Source organism: Vanacampus margaritifer, chromosome 3, assembly GCF_051991255.1.
Source record: "Vanacampus margaritifer isolate UIUO_Vmar chromosome 3, RoL_Vmar_1.0, whole genome shotgun sequence".
Taxonomy (NCBI): domain Eukaryota; kingdom Metazoa; phylum Chordata; class Actinopteri; order Syngnathiformes; family Syngnathidae; genus Vanacampus; species Vanacampus margaritifer.
Window position 1 is genome coordinate 13,787,489 of NC_135434.1, and position 20,070 is coordinate 13,807,558.

At 36.4% G+C, this 20,070-nt stretch overlaps 1 protein-coding gene across 3 annotated transcripts in view; it reads left to right on the forward strand.

Moving 5' to 3' along the window:
* ntrk2a (neurotrophic tyrosine kinase, receptor, type 2a) overlaps positions 1 to 9,090 on the forward strand; it is a 74,774-nt gene extending 65,684 nt beyond the window's left edge. For all 3 annotated transcript variants that reach the window (XM_077561314.1, XM_077561312.1, XM_077561313.1), the window contains exons 19-20: positions 3,243 to 3,401; positions 7,483 to 9,090. In XM_077561314.1, the coding sequence (XP_077417440.1) occupies positions 3,243 to 3,401; positions 7,483 to 7,668 (345 nt within the window). In that variant the 3' untranslated portion in view covers positions 7,669 to 9,090. The remainder of the gene's footprint in view (positions 1 to 3,242; positions 3,402 to 7,482) is intronic.
* Positions 9,091 to 20,070: the final 10,980 nt, after the last annotated feature.

Consider the following 20,070-nt stretch of genomic DNA (forward strand, 5'->3'; position numbering starts at 1 on the left):
GAGGGAGAGAGAGAGAGCAAATGAGAAAGGGGTGAGGGGGAGAGAGATGGGGAGAGAGAAAGGAAAGAGAGAGAGTGGGAGGGAGAGCGAGAGATTGAGATGGAGGGAGGGAGGGAGAGAGCGCAAATGAGAAAGGGGGTGAGGGGGCGAGAAGGGGGTAGAGAGATGGGGAGAGAGAAAGGAAAGAGAGAGAGTGGGAGGGAGGGAGAGAGTGAGAGAGAGAGATTGAGATGGAGGGAGGGAGGGAGGGAGAGCAAATGAGAAAGAGAGAGAGAGGAAGAGAAAAAGAGGGGGAAAAGAGAGGGGGAAGGGAAAGAGAAGGTGAGGGTGTGATGGGGATAGAAGGGGGAGAGAGATGGGGAGAGAGAAAGGAAAGAGAGAGAGTGGGAGGGAGAGAGAGATTGAGAGCAAATGAGAAAGCGGGAGAGATGGGGAGAGAGAAAGGAAAGAAAGAGAGTGGGGGGAGAGAGAGAGATTGAGATGGAGGGAGGGAGGGAGAGAGAGCAAATGAGAAAGAGAGAGAGGAAGAGAAAAAGAGGGGGGAGAGAGAGGGGGGAGGGAAAGAGTAGGTGGGGGTGTGAGGGGGATAGAATGGGGAGAGAGACGGGGGAGAGAAAGGAAAGAGAGAGACGGGGAGGGAGAGCACAGAGAGAGAGAGAGAGAAAGGAAGAGGGAGAGGGAGAGACGGGGAGAGAGAAACGAAAGAGAGAGTGGGAGGGAGAGAGAGAGAGACTGGGATAGAGGGAGTGAGGGAGAGCAAATGAGAAAGAGACAGAGAGAGAGGAAGAAAAAAAGAGGGGGAAGAGGGAGAGAGAGAGAGAGAGGAAGAGGGGGTGAGGGGGAGAGAGAGATAGGGAGAGAGAAAGGAAAGAGAGAGGGGGAAGGGAGAACAGAGAGAGAGAGAGAGAGAGAGAGAGAAAGATGGCGAAGAGGCAGCATGTTTTCATATATTTTTGTTTTGAATATTTGACGCACAGGGTAGCTTACGGTATGCTAATGCTTCTGAAAAATGTTTGACGTTTCAACATAATAATTGCGCCCTGTGATTGGCTGGCTACCGGTCCAGGGCTTCTTCACTAATCCAGTCAGTTGGCATTTACGTTCCAGCTCACCAGCAACTCCAATGAAGGAAACACATACGTACTTTGTGACATTTTGAAGAATTACCCATACACTCAATTTCCTCGTTTAGTGACGAATCAGGGATTATTTAACAACCAATTCCACACAATGAACAAACTTGAAGGTAATTATTAAGGCCATCATAACTGCTTCTGTGTCACAATCACCCTCACAGAGCAAAGACGTTCTCCAAAGGCTCGTTTGTGATTAGAGTTTAATGAAAAGAGCAAAAGTCTCTCCGAGTTTGCGATTAGCAGCTGATCGCCGCTCTCGGCTTGCTGACGCCGCTGTGGGATGTCACCGGAGACAATAAATCATAATTGCATTATTTACTCTGCTAACCTGGGACGGCCTAATTAAACTGCTATCGACGCAAATACTTTGCTTAGGCTCACACGCACATACTGCCAACTATCATTTTGAATATTTAATGGCAAATTTAACCGACCATTTTTCACTCGATTTATACTTTTATTATCAATCATCTCCTCAAAACATTTGCTTCGTAGTAAATGTTGTTGACACTCGCTTCGTTAAGTGCTTTATTTTTAGTGTGTCTTTGCAGAAATATGCGTTTTAAAGGACACTTCTGGCAACTAGCTATAATATATATGATGTTAAAAAAAATAAGTGACATTTTGAATTGGTTATTTTGTGATTTACTTTTATCAGGACATTTAAGAGATAACAGAAAAATCAATTATAATAAATCATCAAAATGTGGAGATACAGGAAAAACATGCTAACTTATGCTTATGTTGCCCAATTATTTTTTATCATTTTGTGCAATTTATTACTAAGTACTAAATGTACTTGTGAATGATTTGAAGTTATTTTGTTGACTTTCCTTCAAAATTTCTGTGAATACTTAACAAGCTCACGCGGCAACTTATGCTAATGTTGCTAGAAAATAGTCAAGTTTAAACACGTTTGTATACTTGTGACATTTAACCCTGCATAGGCTCATTTAAATTAGTACAGTAACTATTACTTAAAAATTGTGTATTTCAAACATACAATATTGTTTTCTTTTTAATAAATTGATGTCCTTAAGTTCACACCCGATCATTGACGCTAACTCAAAATGGCCGCCACATGCAAAATTGCAACATGCTTTACAAAGCCGAAAAAACTCTATAAAAACTAACCTTTTCTAGCAAATACACCATGTTGTTTCATTATTAATAACTCATTCACTGCCATTGACGGCTATAGACGTCAAAAATTCATTTGAACTATTTCTATTCGTTTTTAGACATTTTCCACTTTTGTTAATAAGGGTATGAAAACCTAAAAATATATATTTTACATTTAGAATAAATAAGAAAAAAATTAATTGTGAGTTAATTATTGAAGTCATGTGATTAATTACAATTTTAAAAAAAAATCACCTGACACAATAAAATTTAAAAAAAAAAAGATTATAAAAAATTAGGGGCGTCGGGCAATTAAAATTTTAAATGGAATTAATCGCATGACTTCACTAGTTAACTCACAATTAATTACAAATTTTATATCTGTTCTAAATGTACAATAAAAAAAATCTAGGTTTTCACACTCTTGTTAACAAAAGTGAAAAAAAAAAGTTTAACTAATAGAAATAGTTCAAATGAATTTTTGACGTCTATAGCCGTCAATGGCAGTGAATGAGATAATTTTATATATATTATATATTCATTTTAATGACACTCCAATAAAAAAAATAATGATGATCGTACTGTTCCATTCTGATTCTAGAGCTAGTTTTTTTCCATATCGTGACTTTTCACCTATCGTGGGTGGGCCTGGAACATACTGTATCCCCCACAATAAATGTCGGTTCACTGATTTTCTTATTATTATTCGGCAACATACAAGAAAAAAAGTTGCGAGATGAAATGCACGTAAGTTTCATTTGGATCCGGTGCCAGGTTTGCAATAATCGCAAAGACCATAAAATTCCACTTACTTATAAGTGTCAATAAGCACTTTGGAGGAGTGAAGCAATTGCAGCCTTGTTGAAAATGCACTCATCCAGTTGATATATTCACATTTGTGCAAATGTTATTTGCAAACTCTCTCAATCTGCACGCTATTTTCTCCGCATCTCATCATACCCTTGCCTTTGTGTGTGTGCTTAGGTGGGAGGTCACACCATGTTGCCGATCCGCTGGATGCCCCCTGAGAGCATCATGTACAGGAAGTTCACCACGGAGAGCGATGTATGGAGTCTGGGTGTGGTCCTGTGGGAGATCTTCACCTATGGCAAGCAACCCTGGTACCAGCTCTCCAATAATGAGGTACGGCGCACGCATTAAGTCGGAATATAGACCAAAAGTAATGAACTGGAATTAGTCCATAGTGGACGTATTTTGATGGTTGATTGGAGAAGCTGATGGATATTAATAAAATAATATCCCCAAACTAAACCCTGATAGCTTTGATGATGTGAATAAATGGGTGGGAATCTTTGAATGTTTCACAATTCGATTCAATTCCGATTTTAGGGTCTATGATTCGATTCATAATCGATTTTCGGTTAAGAACGATTTCTGGTTCAAAATGATTTGATTGACAATGATTTTTGCTTCAATTTATAAATGTGCAAAGATTCGTCATGATCTACTCCAGTCTGACTTGCTAATGCTAATTAGCACGCTACTCGCGGCACTTTTATCACTCAAAAGAACGTCTCCACGCTGCAAAAAAACTACTTTTATTGGAAAACTTGATCGGGACTTTTTCCTTCCACTCTCTAATGTGGCTACAACTTAACCGTGTATCAGACCGCATGGAACCCCACTGCTCCTAAGTGGCCAAATCGAGTACAAAATGAACAGCGCTCCCAATAAAGGCACACACACAAACAAAGACAGTATAAAATAATTTAAATAAAATCTATTTTTGGGACATTTAAAATAAATTCTGAATCGTACTAAATGAGAATCACAATTCTTATGAGAATTGATTTTTTTGGGCACAAACCTAGAATAAATGTATAAATGTTCTTCGGTTGTCTTGGCAACACTCGCTGGGGCACTTATGTCAATGATTCTGCAAAAATAATTCTATTCTATTTAGTTACATGAGGGAAGAGCATTTTTATAAATAAATACATTTTTAAAAATTGCAATTTTTTTCCTCTAAAATAGACCAATGTAAACACAATAGATACAATTAGTTGATTAGCCTACTTGGCAAATCCCAGCATTTAAACTTTTTTTTAATTAGCTCATACAGGCACACATATGCTTATAGTCCAATTTGAATTTAATAATTATGCATTTGTACAATTGCCTACTAAATTTTCACAATTACATGTTGACCATCTTACATGGGTGCATTTAATTTATGCTGTGGTCTGATTTGCTCACACAGAGTTATTTCTCACTCTTTCTATCACTCTCTCTCTCGCTCTAAAAAAAATAATCCAATGTAAATGTAATAACAGCGCTTTTGTAGAATTGCCTGTTTCCATTTTGGATTTATTTGCTTTTCTTTGTGGTAACCATTTGACTTGGAAAGGCCATTTGAAGATGACATCTGAAAAGCTTAGACGCTCAGTTTATGACCACATATTGAGAGTCTTTTGAATTTTTAATAGGATGTGCAAATCTCCCTTTTCTTGGGCCTTGACCCAGTTTCGGGGAAAGGTTGGCTTCAGCCTGGTCTTCTACATTTCTGACCTCTCAAGTCATTTTCCTGCCCTTCCAAGTCGCTCGGGTTACATCCACCTTTAACCTTTCGGCCATCCACCTTCCCTTTTATAGCTATCCTTTCAACTCCTGACCTGAAAGGGATCTGCACAGGAAGCGATGAGATTGTGTGGGGGTATCGAACGATTGTCTGCAACAATGGTCAATTGGCAACACATCAGGCACATTGTCATATTTATTTATTTGCTTGAAAATGAACATTTGAAGTCAGCAAAAGCAAATACTTATCATATTGCGCTTGAAAAATTGTGACCTGAACATAACATGCAACACGCTCTCCATTAAAGTTTAGCAGCTGCTGACATATACATGGCTCTAAGTCTCAAATGCTTTAAACGGAAAATTCAAGATTAACTCATTCACTGCCATTGACGGCTATAGACGTCAAAAATTCATTTGAACTATTTTCATTAGTTAAACATTTTTGGTATGAAAACCTAGAAAAAAATATTGTACATTTAGAACAGATATAAAATTTGTGGTATGTCGAAGTCATGCGATTAATTACAATTTTAAAAAAAATAATCGTCTGACGCCCCTTATTTTTAATAATCTTTTCTTTTTTTAATTAGGGGCATCAGGCGATACATTTTTTTTAATTGTTATTAATCACATGACTTCAACTTAACTTAACTCACAGTTAACCACAAATGTAATGTCTGTTCTAAATGTACAATTTAAAAAAAAATCTAGGTTTTCATATTCTTGTTAACAAAAGTGGAAACAAATGTGAAACTAATAGAAAGAGTTCAAATCGTCTATAGCCGTCAATGGCAGTGAATGAGTTAAATTGAATTTCAAAAAAGAAAGCACTATCATGAAACTAAAAACACAGCTAACACTCAAACAAAACCTGACTAACGAGTTTCCTAGTCAAACTCAACATCCTAATGGCATTTTTGGCATACATGCAAACCAATTTGCTACTGGTACATTTTTCATAGGCATTGCTTCCTAATTGTTTTATTTATTTATTTTATTGCATTTTTATTGCATTTTTATACTATTTAATGTTTTTTTTTTAGTATATATTTTTTATTTTATTAAGTATATATTTTTTTCAGTTTGCAGGGGTTTTATTTTTGATAGATTGTAAGTACACTATAGGGTAAATATTCATGATTTAATGTTTTTTTTTTATTTTAGCTTTTCATTCCACATAATATATTTTTCTCATTTCTATTTGTAAATGTTTTAAATCAAACATATTATTCCCTTAACTCATTCACTGCCATTGAAGGCTTTAGACGTCAAAAATTCCTTTGAACTATTTCTGTTAGTTTAACATTTTTTTCCAATTTTTGACAAAAGTATGAAAATCTAGAAAAAAAAGTTTTTATTGTACATTTAGAACACATATAAAATTTGTGATTAATCGTGAGTTATCTATTTAAGTAATGTGATTAATTACAATTGAAAAAATTAATTGCCTGACGACCTAATTTCTAATATTTTTTTTCTTTTTTTAAATTATCTTTTTTCAAAAACTTAATTTTTAATAATCTTTTTTTTTCATTTTTCAAATTCTTTCCCCCCCCCCACAATTTTTTTTTAATTAAAATTAGGGCGTCAGGCGATTACAATTTTTAATTGTAATTAATCGCATGACTTCAATAGTTAACTCATTATTAATCACAAATTTTATATCAGGTCTAAATGTACAATTTTTTTTTTACTCTTAACAAAAGTGGGAAAAAAAATTAACTAATAGAAATAGTTAAAAATGAATTTTTGACTTCTATAGCCGTCAATGCCAGTGAATGAGTTAAGAGGGGTAGTCAAAATGTTATTTATTAACACTGCATTTTGGCTATCCATTGTTAGTATCATCATGAATCCGTTCCTATTTCCTACACAGTAAATTCTGTAGAGTAAATTTGATTCTATTTGGAGTGGGACCAAATAGACTCAGAGTGATATATTTACACTTGGAAAACAGTAAAATAAAGAATTGGGGGGGGGGGGGGGAAATAAAAGTCACTGAAGGATTGAGGAATGAACTCACGACCTTCAATTGGGAGACAGCCGACCGACACCCTGAGCCACGCAGTCTCCCAAGCAGAAGGTCGTGAGTTTGTTCCTCAACCCTTGAGTGACTTTTATTTTCATCCAATTCTTTATTTTACTCTCTTCCAAGTGTAAATATTAGCCTACTTTAAAACTGAATATATTTGGGCCTACAGAATTTACCCTGTAGGATTCCATTTTGAATGCACACATATGCCATGTAAAGGGTGCTTGAGGTGCACTTGAAGGCCAAACTATTAGGTACTCTTGCACACTTTTGAAGAGATTTTTTTTAAAAAACTGTCTCGAAAATGTTGACTTTGCAAATGCTCATTTTTGATTGACAGGGAGTTGCCGTATTCATTGGTTGTTTGACACGTCTTTTGAATCAGACGGTGTAGCTGTAGCGAATAAAGTTTCTGATTTCAAAGCATCTTTGAAGATTTTTTTTATCTGGTACTGGCGCCGAGAAGCGACGTCGGATCCGTGTGCTTGTCAGTTCCGATTGCGTCCGACTTCATCACGCGGGTTAATAATTCATGGAAGCTGCCTTTTTTTTTTTCTTCTTTTTTTACGCCGTTCCTGTGCCACGACGTGAAGCCGATTACTCCATCACCTTCAGCGAGAGTTCACCTCCCATGTTTGTTGCTCTCCGTAGGTGATCGAGTGCATCACCCAAGGCAGGGTCCTGCAGCGCCCCAGGACCTGCCCCAAAGAGGTCTACGACCTTATGCTGGGCTGCTGGCAGAGGGAGCCCCACATGAGACTCAACATCAAGGAGATCCACGGCCTGCTCCTCAACCTGGCCAAGGCCTCGCCCGTCTACCTGGACATCCTGGGATGAACGCGGAGGAGAGCGCACGGCGTCGCTGTACAGGATGTGAAAACAACTTTGAAAGGCAATCCAAAAAAAAGAAGAAAAAAAAAAGAATAATCCCCCCCAAACGCCTCCTTTTTTCTCCCTTCTCATCTTTCTGAAAAAGAAGGAAAAGCTCCTTTTGGAACGCTTTGCTGGACTTCACAGAATGACTCATTTCAACAGGGAAAGCTTGTTGGAGCTTTTCCATGTAAATATGAGACTGTATGATGGTTGCTTTTTTTTTGGCTCCATGCGATATTGAGCCCAAATGACACTGTTACCACTTCCCCTCCCTTAATTAACCCTCCTACACACACACACGCTCACACACTCACACACACATTCACCAACACCATTTCGTCGTTCAATGTCAGCCCTCAATGGACAAAAATTCCGTGATTGATTTTTGGCAAAGTAACTATCTTTTATTTATTGAATATTAATTTAAAAAATAAAACAGTGTTAATATTTTGAATTGTATATAGGTTTTATGTATTTAATTTAATTTTTACAAACAAATTGGCAAGTAGGATGATCGATGCCACCTTTTTTTCCAAAACGATACTCATATGAATAATCTCTTGAGAAAATAACAATAAAATGCCCAAAATGTCAGAAAATTGATAGCAAAGAAGGCAGAATTTTTTTTGAGAAAATGGCCACAAAATGTTCGGAAAAAAAAAGAAAATAACCATATATCCATAAAATTCCCAAAAATGTGTCACCAATACTGGTTCCAAGTACCACTACTAGTACTTTTGATACACCCCCCCCCTCTCCCACCCCCCCAAAAAACAAAAACAAAACAACAACAATGACTGATCATTGAAAAAAATAACTAAGGCCTGATACCGATACCAGGTATCGGTATCAGGTCATCCCTAGTATTTACATTTAATAATATTTAAATAGTTTTGTCTACATTTGTTAAATATTTTATTTGTATTTATTATATTTATTTGTCCTTTTTGTTATTTGAATTGAGAATTTCTTGAAGAAATGACACTGAAATATCAATCCAAGAGGAAGTTACATGCAAAAACTTCAGCCCTGAACCATCAGTTAGAAGGCAGAACAGAGAAAATAGGAACCTGAGGCTCAGAGCTAAACTACTCACTTTGGACTCTTCTTGATCAAGTAAGAGCTCGTTGAGGTGTGAAAGAAGTCAAATTGCTAAAAACAAAGAGGCAGTGCAGACGAAACAATGCGCTATATTGGCTGGCCCGGGGAACCACACTCCATTCATTTCCTGCCAGCCTACAATCTTGTCTCATAATATTTATCTTGATTTTTTTTTTTTTAAACTAACAATGCATCCTACTTCACTCCTGTTCCCGTTTCCAATATAGGGCAAGCTTGAATAGAATAGAAGGATTTATGATGGAATTAAATTGTTGATGGAACTGCGTGGCTTGCTATGCACATTGTGTTGTTCCCCGTTTTTAATATTGGTAACATGATGAGCACCCAAAGCCTCCCCCAGCCACACTTTTACAAGTAACAGATGCTTCACATCTGCTGGAGTCGCAGGTCGATTGATTGACGTGGCCACGTTCATGGCCATCCGGGTCAAATGGGTCATTGTAGATTTTGATCAGGGGTTGGGAACCAATTCTAAATACAAAGCCTCAGAGGAACTGTTCCTAATATATGATAATGCACATTATTATAGGGAATAGGGCATATATTTCCATTGAACTTCTCATTAATTTGGCCTCTTAACAATTAAATGTAGGGGGGCAAACAAAGTATCACCTGAGGCTCAGCGCTAAACTTTTACTGCTGATATTCTCCCTTGTAAATTTGCACTTGTTAACATGTGAAAACAAACTGGGGATAAGTCGAGTGAAGTAGCTAAAATGGACCAAGTTTAAGAGGACGTGCTAACTTTGCCAGCCTGGGGAACCTCATTCCATTCATTTTCCATCCATCTGTAATTATTTTTTTATTTTTTTGCAAACTTCAAAATGTGCCCTAGATCCCTCTCATTCATGTGGATTTGCCGTCTCTATGGCAACCCATATAGCAGTGAAGGTTTGCTAAGTGGTAGCATGATTATAGATGAACTCTTTCATACATTTTAAATCTTTTTTATTTATTTAAAGAGGATGTCAAAAAACATCAGTTTTCAGAAATGTTGCCACTTGCTGTCGAGTAAAAATGGCATCACAGTTGCTCAGGTCTCAGGCAACGACCAATCACAGCTCAGCTTCAAAAAAACAGGCGAGCTGTGATTGGTCGTTGCCTGAGCCCTGCGCAACTGTGATGTCATCATAAGCAAGTGGCAAAATGGCCGCCCCCTGAATTAAAAAAAAATTAGAATTTTGCTGCATAACTCATATTCCACAAATGTAATATTAATCTGGATATCAGATTAATATTACTTTATTATATATTATTATAATAAGGTCACATATAATTGTCAAGAAAAGTTTAACTCACTTGCTCCCAAAAACTGTCCCAAAGACGTATTTATACGTTTTTTTTTTTTGGGTTTAGTTTTTTTTTTGCTAGAGCATACAGAAGGTTTTGATGCAGCCTCTGAACTGCAGCGAAGCAATGGTAGTAATTACAAAAACGGCCAGCAGGTGGCAGCGGAGTATAAGCGATCAACCAGAGCCATGTTGCGACAAGCTCTTTTTCCCAGTGTTTTCAACAGGTATGTGAATGTCGATTAAACTTGGCTATATTCTAATGCTAATTGCTGCAAAACGGAAACAGATAGAAATATACTTTTTTTTCCTGATTAAAGAAGAGACTCTAATCTTTCTTTTGGAGGGATCCATGTTTTTATAGCAATAGAACACAATATTATGTGGGCCTTGCAAAATCAGTCAAAAGCCGGGAGCGAAGGGGATTGCTTCAGTGAAAATGGCTGGGAGTAAGTGAGTTAAGGTTGACTTCCCCTTTAAATACATGTTGTCCTATTTCTGTTTTACTTTCTTTACAAAGCTTCCCCGCACCCTCTGTAAGTTCAGATGTGAGGTCAGAGATGTGGCAGGTGCGGTTCTTCTGGTCAACTCCTATTAAATGCTCAAGCCTCTTAGCACTCAGACATGCTTCATAAGTGTGAGTGTGTGTGCGTTACACAAACTGTTTACCTTCTCCCGCTGTTTCTCCATCTTGACACACACACTCGCTGAAAGACACTCACGACGGTCCGAGGAGGAAATTGAATTGTGCATGTTTTATCATTTGAGCGCTGCAGTCCCCTGTAATGGTGTAATGTATATTTCATTACGGGGCCTAATGGGCTCCATTAGCGCGGGCCTCCTCGCAGACATTCAAGACTTATTGTTTTATGGCGCAGGGGGAAAAGGGGGAAAGGACGACGGAGAGGAGATGAGGTGGGGGAATGGAGAGTGGGTGGGAGGAAAAGGTTGGAGGCATGAAGGAGGGGCGGAGCACTAAGGGTGCGGTGTCACAGAGGGATAGTGGCGTCCTCGGGGAGTCGGGGCAGAGTGAGCATCCATCATGTCGCAACACACTCACTACACATCAGCAGTGGGCAAAGGATTTCTTCTTTTGGTCTTTTTGTAATGTCACAGAGGACTAAAACCAATATTTGACGCAATCCTAAAAAGGTTTATTATTGCGAAACTAATTATTATCATTTTAAAGTACCCTTAAAAATGGATGGCAGAAAGATGTTGTTTTTTTTTTTTAAATGCGTGTACACCGAGCATGTACATGAAAAGACACTTTTCGTTAGCCTAGTAGCATAGCACCCAAGTAATACTCTATTTGAGCATTGTTGGATGGCAAGAAAAAAAAACACATTGGCAAATTGTATTGATTTCGTAACAGTAAGTTCAAACTGACTTGGGCAGTTACAAACGAATCATGTAAACTTTTCAGCAAACAGCTGAGGATTGGTTCCATTGGGAAAAAAAACATGACATGACAAATAGGTGTGTGTTCACTATACTCCCTCTGTTGTTATTTGTCTTGTGATGACTTGATTGGAATTTATTAGAAAAGCAACATCAGCAAAGTTTTGAGAGGGCACCAAATGAGAAAAGTGTGAACAGCACAAAACAGGATCATAATAATTATAGTGCTATAAAAAAAAATCTTGGATGGATGCAGGACAGGAGTTGTAAACCAGGAAGTGATTAGTGAGGAAAAAAATGTGCTGTAGTATTATTTTTAATTAATTTATCTTATAAAATCATTGGTTAATTTATTTGTACCATTAAAATTGCTAGTAAGATGTTCCTATAATTTGACACTTTATTATTTGCTCTGTTATATATTTTTTATTAATGATTGGAAATAACCTAAATAAAAATATTAAATACAATTATTTTACAATTTTACATACACATTTAAGAATGTGCGCCTGCTCTACACACACAAACATGCGCATATACAATCACCTGCATGCTACAACAAGAGTCACACTGTAAATACAACATGCATGAAGGGATTTTTTATTTTTTTTTATACTATTATTATGTTATATAAAGGGCAAAAAAAGCATCAAATCATAGCCTCAACCATTTTGTGTCCAGAAACCTTCAAAAACGGTTATAATAATGATTATATGAGGAATTAGAGGTCTTACTTTATTTAATGACAACAGCACTTGATGGTTTTGATGTTTGTGGACTTGACTTGATGAATTGTTGTTTCACTGGGTTGATTTATAGTCATATATATATATATATATATATATATATATACACAGTATATAATGAGGGATTTTGTACATTTTCTTTTCCATGGTTGCCTTTTGCAGCCGTAAAAACTGATGAAGATGACTTTCGATTCTTTTCAAGGTGTTCAAGTGTTAAAGATAAGCCCCGGCCTATCAGTGCATTAACAAACAACCTCTCTGGGCAATAATGCAGAAGGGAGAGTGCATGCTGGGTAAAAATAATAATAATAATAATAATAATACAACAACAAGAAAATCTCCCTCTGCTTCTAACAAAAACAAAAGTCAGATAAACGCCACTGTTTCGTCATTCAAGACGAGTCTAAACGTGAAGTCCAGAGTTAGTTTTTTTTAACTCTTTTTTTTTTTTTTTACTTTTAAAAATAATTCCTGTGAAAATGTGGATGGAGAAATGTATTTCCCTTTTTTTTTGGTCATTTTGTTGAGCCACAATGGACTGTCCCGCCTGCCCCCCAAACTAAATGGTAGAGTCCAATCTGTTGTTTTCCATGAACAGGAAGTATCAAAATCCATGACTTAAATTCACTTTTTTTTTTATATAAATCATTATGCAACTGTTAATCCCACCCCAGAGAGCCAATTGCAGAATCCCATTTGTCTGATCCTAACGCCGTTGGTCATGCGCTCTTTACTAGCAGATAAACTGATAAATTGCTAACCAACTGATTAACACGAGAGTCCCCCAATGTTTTTCAATTTTGTTTGTATGGTCCTAAAATTCTCTTCAACATCAGCATTGTTTTCCATCTGCCCACTAACAAAAATCCATAATTATTTTCACAATTTTTACCATTTTAATCCAAGTTGAAGTTCCCCACCTCAGAGTCAAAAATGGTACAGTCCCATCATCTCTAACTAACAAACAAATACGAAACGTTTCCCTTTTGTTAAGGAATTAATTTATCTTTTTGCCAAGTGTTCATTCATGTTTTTAAAAATAATACAAAACTATTTGTTGGTTAATGTTATCAGAGAAATGTTCTTGTTGTTGGTGGAGTCCATTTCCCTGTCACCTTGGAATATAAAAAATGGTCTGGTCCTGAAACAGGAAGTAGCCTGCTAGCCTACGACTGGATGACTCGCAAACATGGCGCTCCAGGATTGTTTTCTTTTCCTCTTTCACTTTTGTGAACTGTCAAGCCTTGGTGGAGGTCTGAGCTCTACTGAGTGACATTATGCTTTTGATTTGTTTTGAACAATCAAATTGTTTCTACCCAATGGACAATGGAGGGGGGGCAGTAGCGTCATTTTTGAGTCAAGACAAATGGAGATAACTGCTGAGTTAGCTAACAGAGGGAGTGACAATCAAAGACTTTGGACTTTCTCTCTTCTTCAAGTGACCTACTGTACCGTAGACTCCTTTCCTCTTCTATGCTGCCTATACTGTACGTGTACATCTCTAGAAGTGCTTCTTTTTCTTCTTGTTTTTTTTTTTGTAAACGGGAAAATCAAAGTAACGAGGAATGAACAACAAAAAACGTGTGTATAAATGTGAATACGCTGCTGAAAGAAACAAAGAGTTGCTCACTGTGTCCGAAATTATGTTGCCATGTCCTTTTTTTCAATCTCTTCACAACATTTTTGCGACCACAGCCGCATGAGCTCATTGGAATTTAGTAAGAAATGCTACAAAAACCGGAACTTCCGAATAGGAATCGATTAGCATATGACAAATTTGATGTCTCTTGAAAACATTCAAACCTTAACAGGTCCCAAACGTTACAATATGTTCTATGCACCCTAACTAGTCTAAACGTGGCATTCTGATTAATATTGTGTTTATGGAATATGAATTAACTTATTCACTGCCATTGATGGCTATAGATGTCAATTTTTTAAAAACTTTTTCTATTAGTTTAACATTTTTTCCCACTTTTATTAACAAGAGTATGAAAACCTAGATTTTTTTAATTGTACTTAGAACAGATATAATATTTGTGATTAATCATGAGTTAACTAGTGAAGTAATGTGATTAATTATGATTTTAAAAAATATTAATAATAATAATAAATTTTAATAATATATTTAATAATAATTTTTAATAATATTTTCTTTTTTTTCTTTCTTTTTTTTAAAAAAAGAAAAGATTATTAAAAATTAGGAGCGTAATTTTTTTCCGTAATTAATCGCATGACTTCACTAGTTAACTCACAATTAATCACAAATTTTACATTTTTTAAAGGTACTACATATTTTTTCTAGATTTTCATACTCTTGTTAACAAAAGTGGGAAAAAATGCTAAACTAGTAGAAATAGTTCAAACACATTTTTGACATCTATAGCTGTCAATGGCAGTGAATGAGTTAAGCAGAAAAAAAAACGTTTTTATTAATCTCAGGTGGCGGCCATTTTGCCTTATACTGCAACTTGCAGTCGACTGAAAACGACCAATCACGGCTCACCTGTTTTTTCTGGGTTTGGTCATGTGATAACAACTCATTGGCCATTCTTTGACAATGTGTGTGTGTGTGTGCGTGTGTGTGTGTGTGTGTGTGTGTAAGTGGAGTGTAAGTGGGTGTAGAATTGATTTGTTGTCAGTGATCACCACTTTATGACAAACGACCTCCTGGAGGAGTGTTAAAATGGCGGCTACACTGCTTTATTAAAGCCTTTTTGGACATGTATCTGTAATATGATATACTATAGTATGATATAAATCTATAGTCATAACTTGTACTCAACATGAAGCTCAGTAATACTTATTGTGAGCATTCAGCATTATGTCAAATGCGGAGAGCAAATTTCGCCCCACTTAGATGGGTTTGACAATCAGTGGATCTTATCTTATCTTATTACTCCACAGTCTCCACTTTGCTGCAATGGGACCTATAGTGTCCTCTTGCATAAAATGTGTCTCCTTAACATGGTCAACTAAAGAATTTCAAACACAGGTTAGGGTTTCAAAGAAAGGGTTAAAGACAGGATTAGGGATCCACAGTCTCCTCTTTGCTGATTCGGCCCTTTCAAATTAAATCAGTCTCCTTATCATGGCCAATAGAAGAATTTCTAAAAAGGTTTACAATTTCAAAGTAAGGTTTCAAGATTGGATTAGTGTTTCAAATTGGGGGTTTCGCAGTCTCCAATTTGCTAAAATGTGCATAAAATGTGTCTCTTTATCATAGCCAACAGAATAAATTCAAGACAGGATTAGGGATCCCCAGTCTCCACTTTGCTGCTGCGGCCTGTAGTCTCCTCTAAAATGAAATAAAAGTCTCTTTTTTTGTGGTCAATAGAAGCGTTCCAAACAGGATCATAGTTTCAAAGTAATGTTTCAAGACAGGATTTGTGTTTTAAATGAGGGTTTCCTCAGTCTCCACTTTGTTGTAGCAGCCCTTAGTCTCCTCTCAGACAAAATGAGTCTCTTTACTGAGACCAACATAAGGGTTTCAAAGTAAAGTTTAGGCTTTCAAAGTAAAGTTTCAAGACAGGATTAGTGTTTTAAATGATGGTTTCCACAGTCTCCACTTTGTTGTAGCAGCCCTTAGTCTCCTCTCAGACAAAATGAGTATCTTTACTGAGACCAACATAAGGGTTTTAAAGTAAAGTTTAGGATTTCAAAGTAAAGTTTCAAGACAGGATTAGTGTTTTAAATTAGGGTTTCCACATTCTACAATTTACTGTAGCAGCCCTTAGTCTCCTCTCGGACAAAATGAGTCTCTTTACTGAGACCAACATAAGTGTTTCAAACAAGGTTTAGGGTTTCAAAGTAAAGTTTCAAGACAGGATTGGTGTTTTAAATGATGATTTCCACAGTCTCTACTTTGCTGTAGCAGCCCTTAGTCTCCTCTCAGACAAAATGAGTCTCTTTACTGAGACCAACATAAGGGTTTCTATTTTGACATAATTCTCATTTTTGAGTTTGTACTGCATAGCATGACATAATCGCAACGGATTGAAATTTACTCCAGAGACGCCCGACGATGTTTCCATGTGTCCTGATCCATATCCCTTAATCACTTCGTCTTTCACAACCTTTACATGACAGCGTTAGTTAACAGAGCGTAAATACCACAAAGGTCGTCCTTAAGATTACCTTTGAGCTTCAATGCTTCGTGCGCAGCAGATGGATGAAACTTTGCTTTCATCAACTGTGACACGAAACCTTGGGGCCTGTTTTACTTTTTACCAAGTCCTCTGAGAGCCGTAAGAAATTTATGGAAAAATATGGCCAGCAAATATTTTGGATTACGAGGTTGTGTTTTAAATTATTTGGACTTGATGTACAGTTACCTCCAAAAGTATTGGAACGGCATGGTCAATTTCTTTTGTTTACAATTTTGGAATGTTGAAAGTTAAATGTTTCGAGTTTCAAGCAAAGGTTAGCGTTTGAAACTAGGATTTCAGGACGTGGTTAGGGTTACACAGGGTTACAGTTTCAAGGTTAAGAGTAGGGTTTGAAGTCAGCGTTAGGGTTTTGATGCAGGGTTTGGGTATAAAGTTTGGTGGCAAATCGGCGTTTCAAGTTTCAAGACAAGTTTAGGGTTTGAAGTTTGGGCTTTTGTTCCAAATTAAGGTTTGAAACCATAATTTGGGTTTTTATTTTAAATCAGGGCTTCAAGACAGTGTTATAGTTTCAAGATAGGATTAGGGTTTCAAGCTATCGTTGGGGTTTCAATTGACTGTATGGATTTACTTTTAATTTAGGATTTTGTTTTATTTATTTTTTATTTAACCTTTATTTAACCAGGTAAAATGTTTGAGAACTAATTCTCATTTGCAAACATTAAAGATAAATTTATGGTTTCAAATTAGCATCAAGCAATTTTGGGTTTCAAACTAGGATTTAGAAGTGACGTTTTAAACCAAGATACAAAAATTGGAGTTCCAAGCCAGGATTAGGGTTTGAAATTAGTGTTTCAAGCCTGTCTTGGGTAATAATAAAAAAAATAAAAATAAAATAAAATAATAATAATAAAATAATAATAATAAATAAATAAAAATTAAAAAATTAAAAATATATATATATATATAAAATATAAAATAAAAAATACAAAATGAAACTAAAATAAAATAAAATAAAATAAAATAAAATAAAATAAAATAAAATAAAATAAAATAAAATAAAATAAAATGTATAGCTGCAATACTGTATGTTGTTGACATGATGTGAACAGTGTCGACTTTTGTCCATACTTGTTTTGTTGCGTTTGTTGCGTGGCTTGGCATTCACTGATAGCTTGCCGCTGCTATAATTCTACACCGCTCGTCTCATCCTGGAAGATGTCACAGCTGTGGGGAGAAAAAAAGTGTTGATGGCAGGAAGAACACGCACACGCAGTGAGGCAAGAGTGTAGGGTGGATGGTTTGTAATGACGCCAGCGCCAATTATCCAGTCATGGTGGTCAAAGGAAACACACGTGCTTATTAAGGCTTCAACAGGCCCCGCTGCACCTGTGGGTCACATCAGGCGCACCACAGGGAGAACGTGTGTTTGTGTGCAAGTGCGTGTGTGTGGTTTACGTTATATATAGCTCGTTGTTGCCTATTCCAACGTTTATTTTTAATTTCTTGATAATGAACATTTATTTTAAACATACAAAAACTGAAGGAAGTTTTAAAAATACTTGCATGCAAACATAAATACAACGCATTGCTAGCAGGCTTTTTAGGGTATTTATTTATGTAAAATGATTTTTTTCTCGTAATGTTAAAATATGGTCTTTTTTTCTGACAATCACATTCTCAAATGTTTTTCCTATTACAACTTTTTTTGTCAAATCCAGCTAAATATAACCAATTTCTTCCTAAAATTGTACCGCTTTTTTTTCCTCATAAAATTATGACTTATAACAAAAATGTCCAAGAAAAAGTCTCCTTTGTGGAGGTCGTCGCTCGGATCAAGGATGTCAAATACATTTTGGTCAATATCTCAATATAATTAAAAATGAAGACAAATTGCAAATTTGCTATATATTTTATCAAGAAACATGAAGTAGGCTACCAACACATGATTTGCTTTGGCAGACAAGATCAAATAATGTGGTCGGCCTGCTGTGGCACACAGTCCTTGAATTCGACACTTATGCCTCAACTCTAACAGCTGAATTCCCAAGAGATTTTCTAACTACAGTTATAATCTTATGACAATAATCTTATCACAGTGTAATTACAATGGCTTTGCAATATTAGTTAATTGATATTAAAATGTTAAACTGTCAAACTGTTGTTATTACAATGTTAATAAAATGCTATTACAACAATGTTGCAGTGTAATTACAAAGTCATATATCAATTTATAAGTATAATAATTCAAATGTAGTTCTGTTATTACAATATTCTTACAGTAATGTTATCACATTGTAATTACAACGCTTTTACAGTATTCTGCAATAAGTTATTAAAATGTTAATGTGTCATTATTGCAAAGGTGTGACTACAATGCTATTAAGTTTTATATTATTCTATAATTATAATATTAAAAGGTAGGTTTGTTATTACATTACTCTACAGTAATGTTATTACAGTGTATTTACAATGTGTTTACAGTATTATGTAATTACAAATATTAAAATGTTAATGTTTTGCTATTGCAAAAGCGTGACAACAATGATATTGCAATCATAATGTTTTTCAGTATTTTTACAGTGTTATTGAAATGTTAGTACACTCTTATTTAATGGTATTGCATTATTACAATGTTGATTTTTGTTATTACAGTGGTATTACAATATAATTACATGTCGATGGTACAGCGTGACTAAAAACAAGCTCCTTTAGCATTCAGGAGATTGGAGGTCAAATATGAAGGGTAGTTGCAGGGATGTGGACGTGATTACAAACAATATCGGGGTTCGTAACTGTGAGAGTGCTCTCACCACACAAGAGCGTACGTTCCCAGAGGACACGGTCCGAATGGAAAAGAAGGACAAGCTGGTGAACGAGAGTCATTCCTCATCCCGCATGGTCTCCTCCCGCTCTCCTGTTCGAGTTTCCTGTTCTAGCCAAACGGAACAGCCAGCAGCGTGATCAAGATTTATGGGCTTGGAAATATAAGACACTTGTTGTTGGGCAGGGGGGCGGGGGAGCAGGTGGCGGGAAGACGGCGAGGGCGAAGATGACACCACAAGGAGACGGAGGGAATAAAAACAAGCGGGACAAAGAGCCGGGACGTATGCGCTCCCTCCAGATGCCATCATGATCATTATCTTTGATGCCAATCCGACATGCCATTTGGATGCTGTAATGGCGGCAAAAAGCAAGCAAGTGTGGCAGAGATAAAGGGCTGAATGGAACACATCAAGCATGGGGGGGGGGGGGGAGTCGCATCTCGAGTCCATTAGCTAACCTCGCCGGAATAACATACTTGAGTTTTTGTTGTTTTTTTCCTTTTGAAGACACATTAAAGCAGCAAGCAGAAGTGAATGGGCTCTTATCTCTAAAAGTTCATTTTCAAAAAATAGATACATAAATAATCGGATCCTCAAACACAAAGTTGTTTTTTGTCGGCTAGTATTGGGCGGCAATTAATCTCTTGAGGACATTAACGTTTCCTGTTTTAGGGGTAGTCAACAAACTTTCGCCCACATGCTGGAAGCTCCTCCTTTAATAGCAATCAGACCCAAAAAAATGTCAAGCGAGTTTGTGTTTGATATATCCCTCTAAATAGACAAAATGACTTTAAAAATATTTATATTTATATTTGATGGTGAATTATCATCTTCCAAGGACAAATTCTCAAATTTATCGCAATTTGTCTATTTGGTT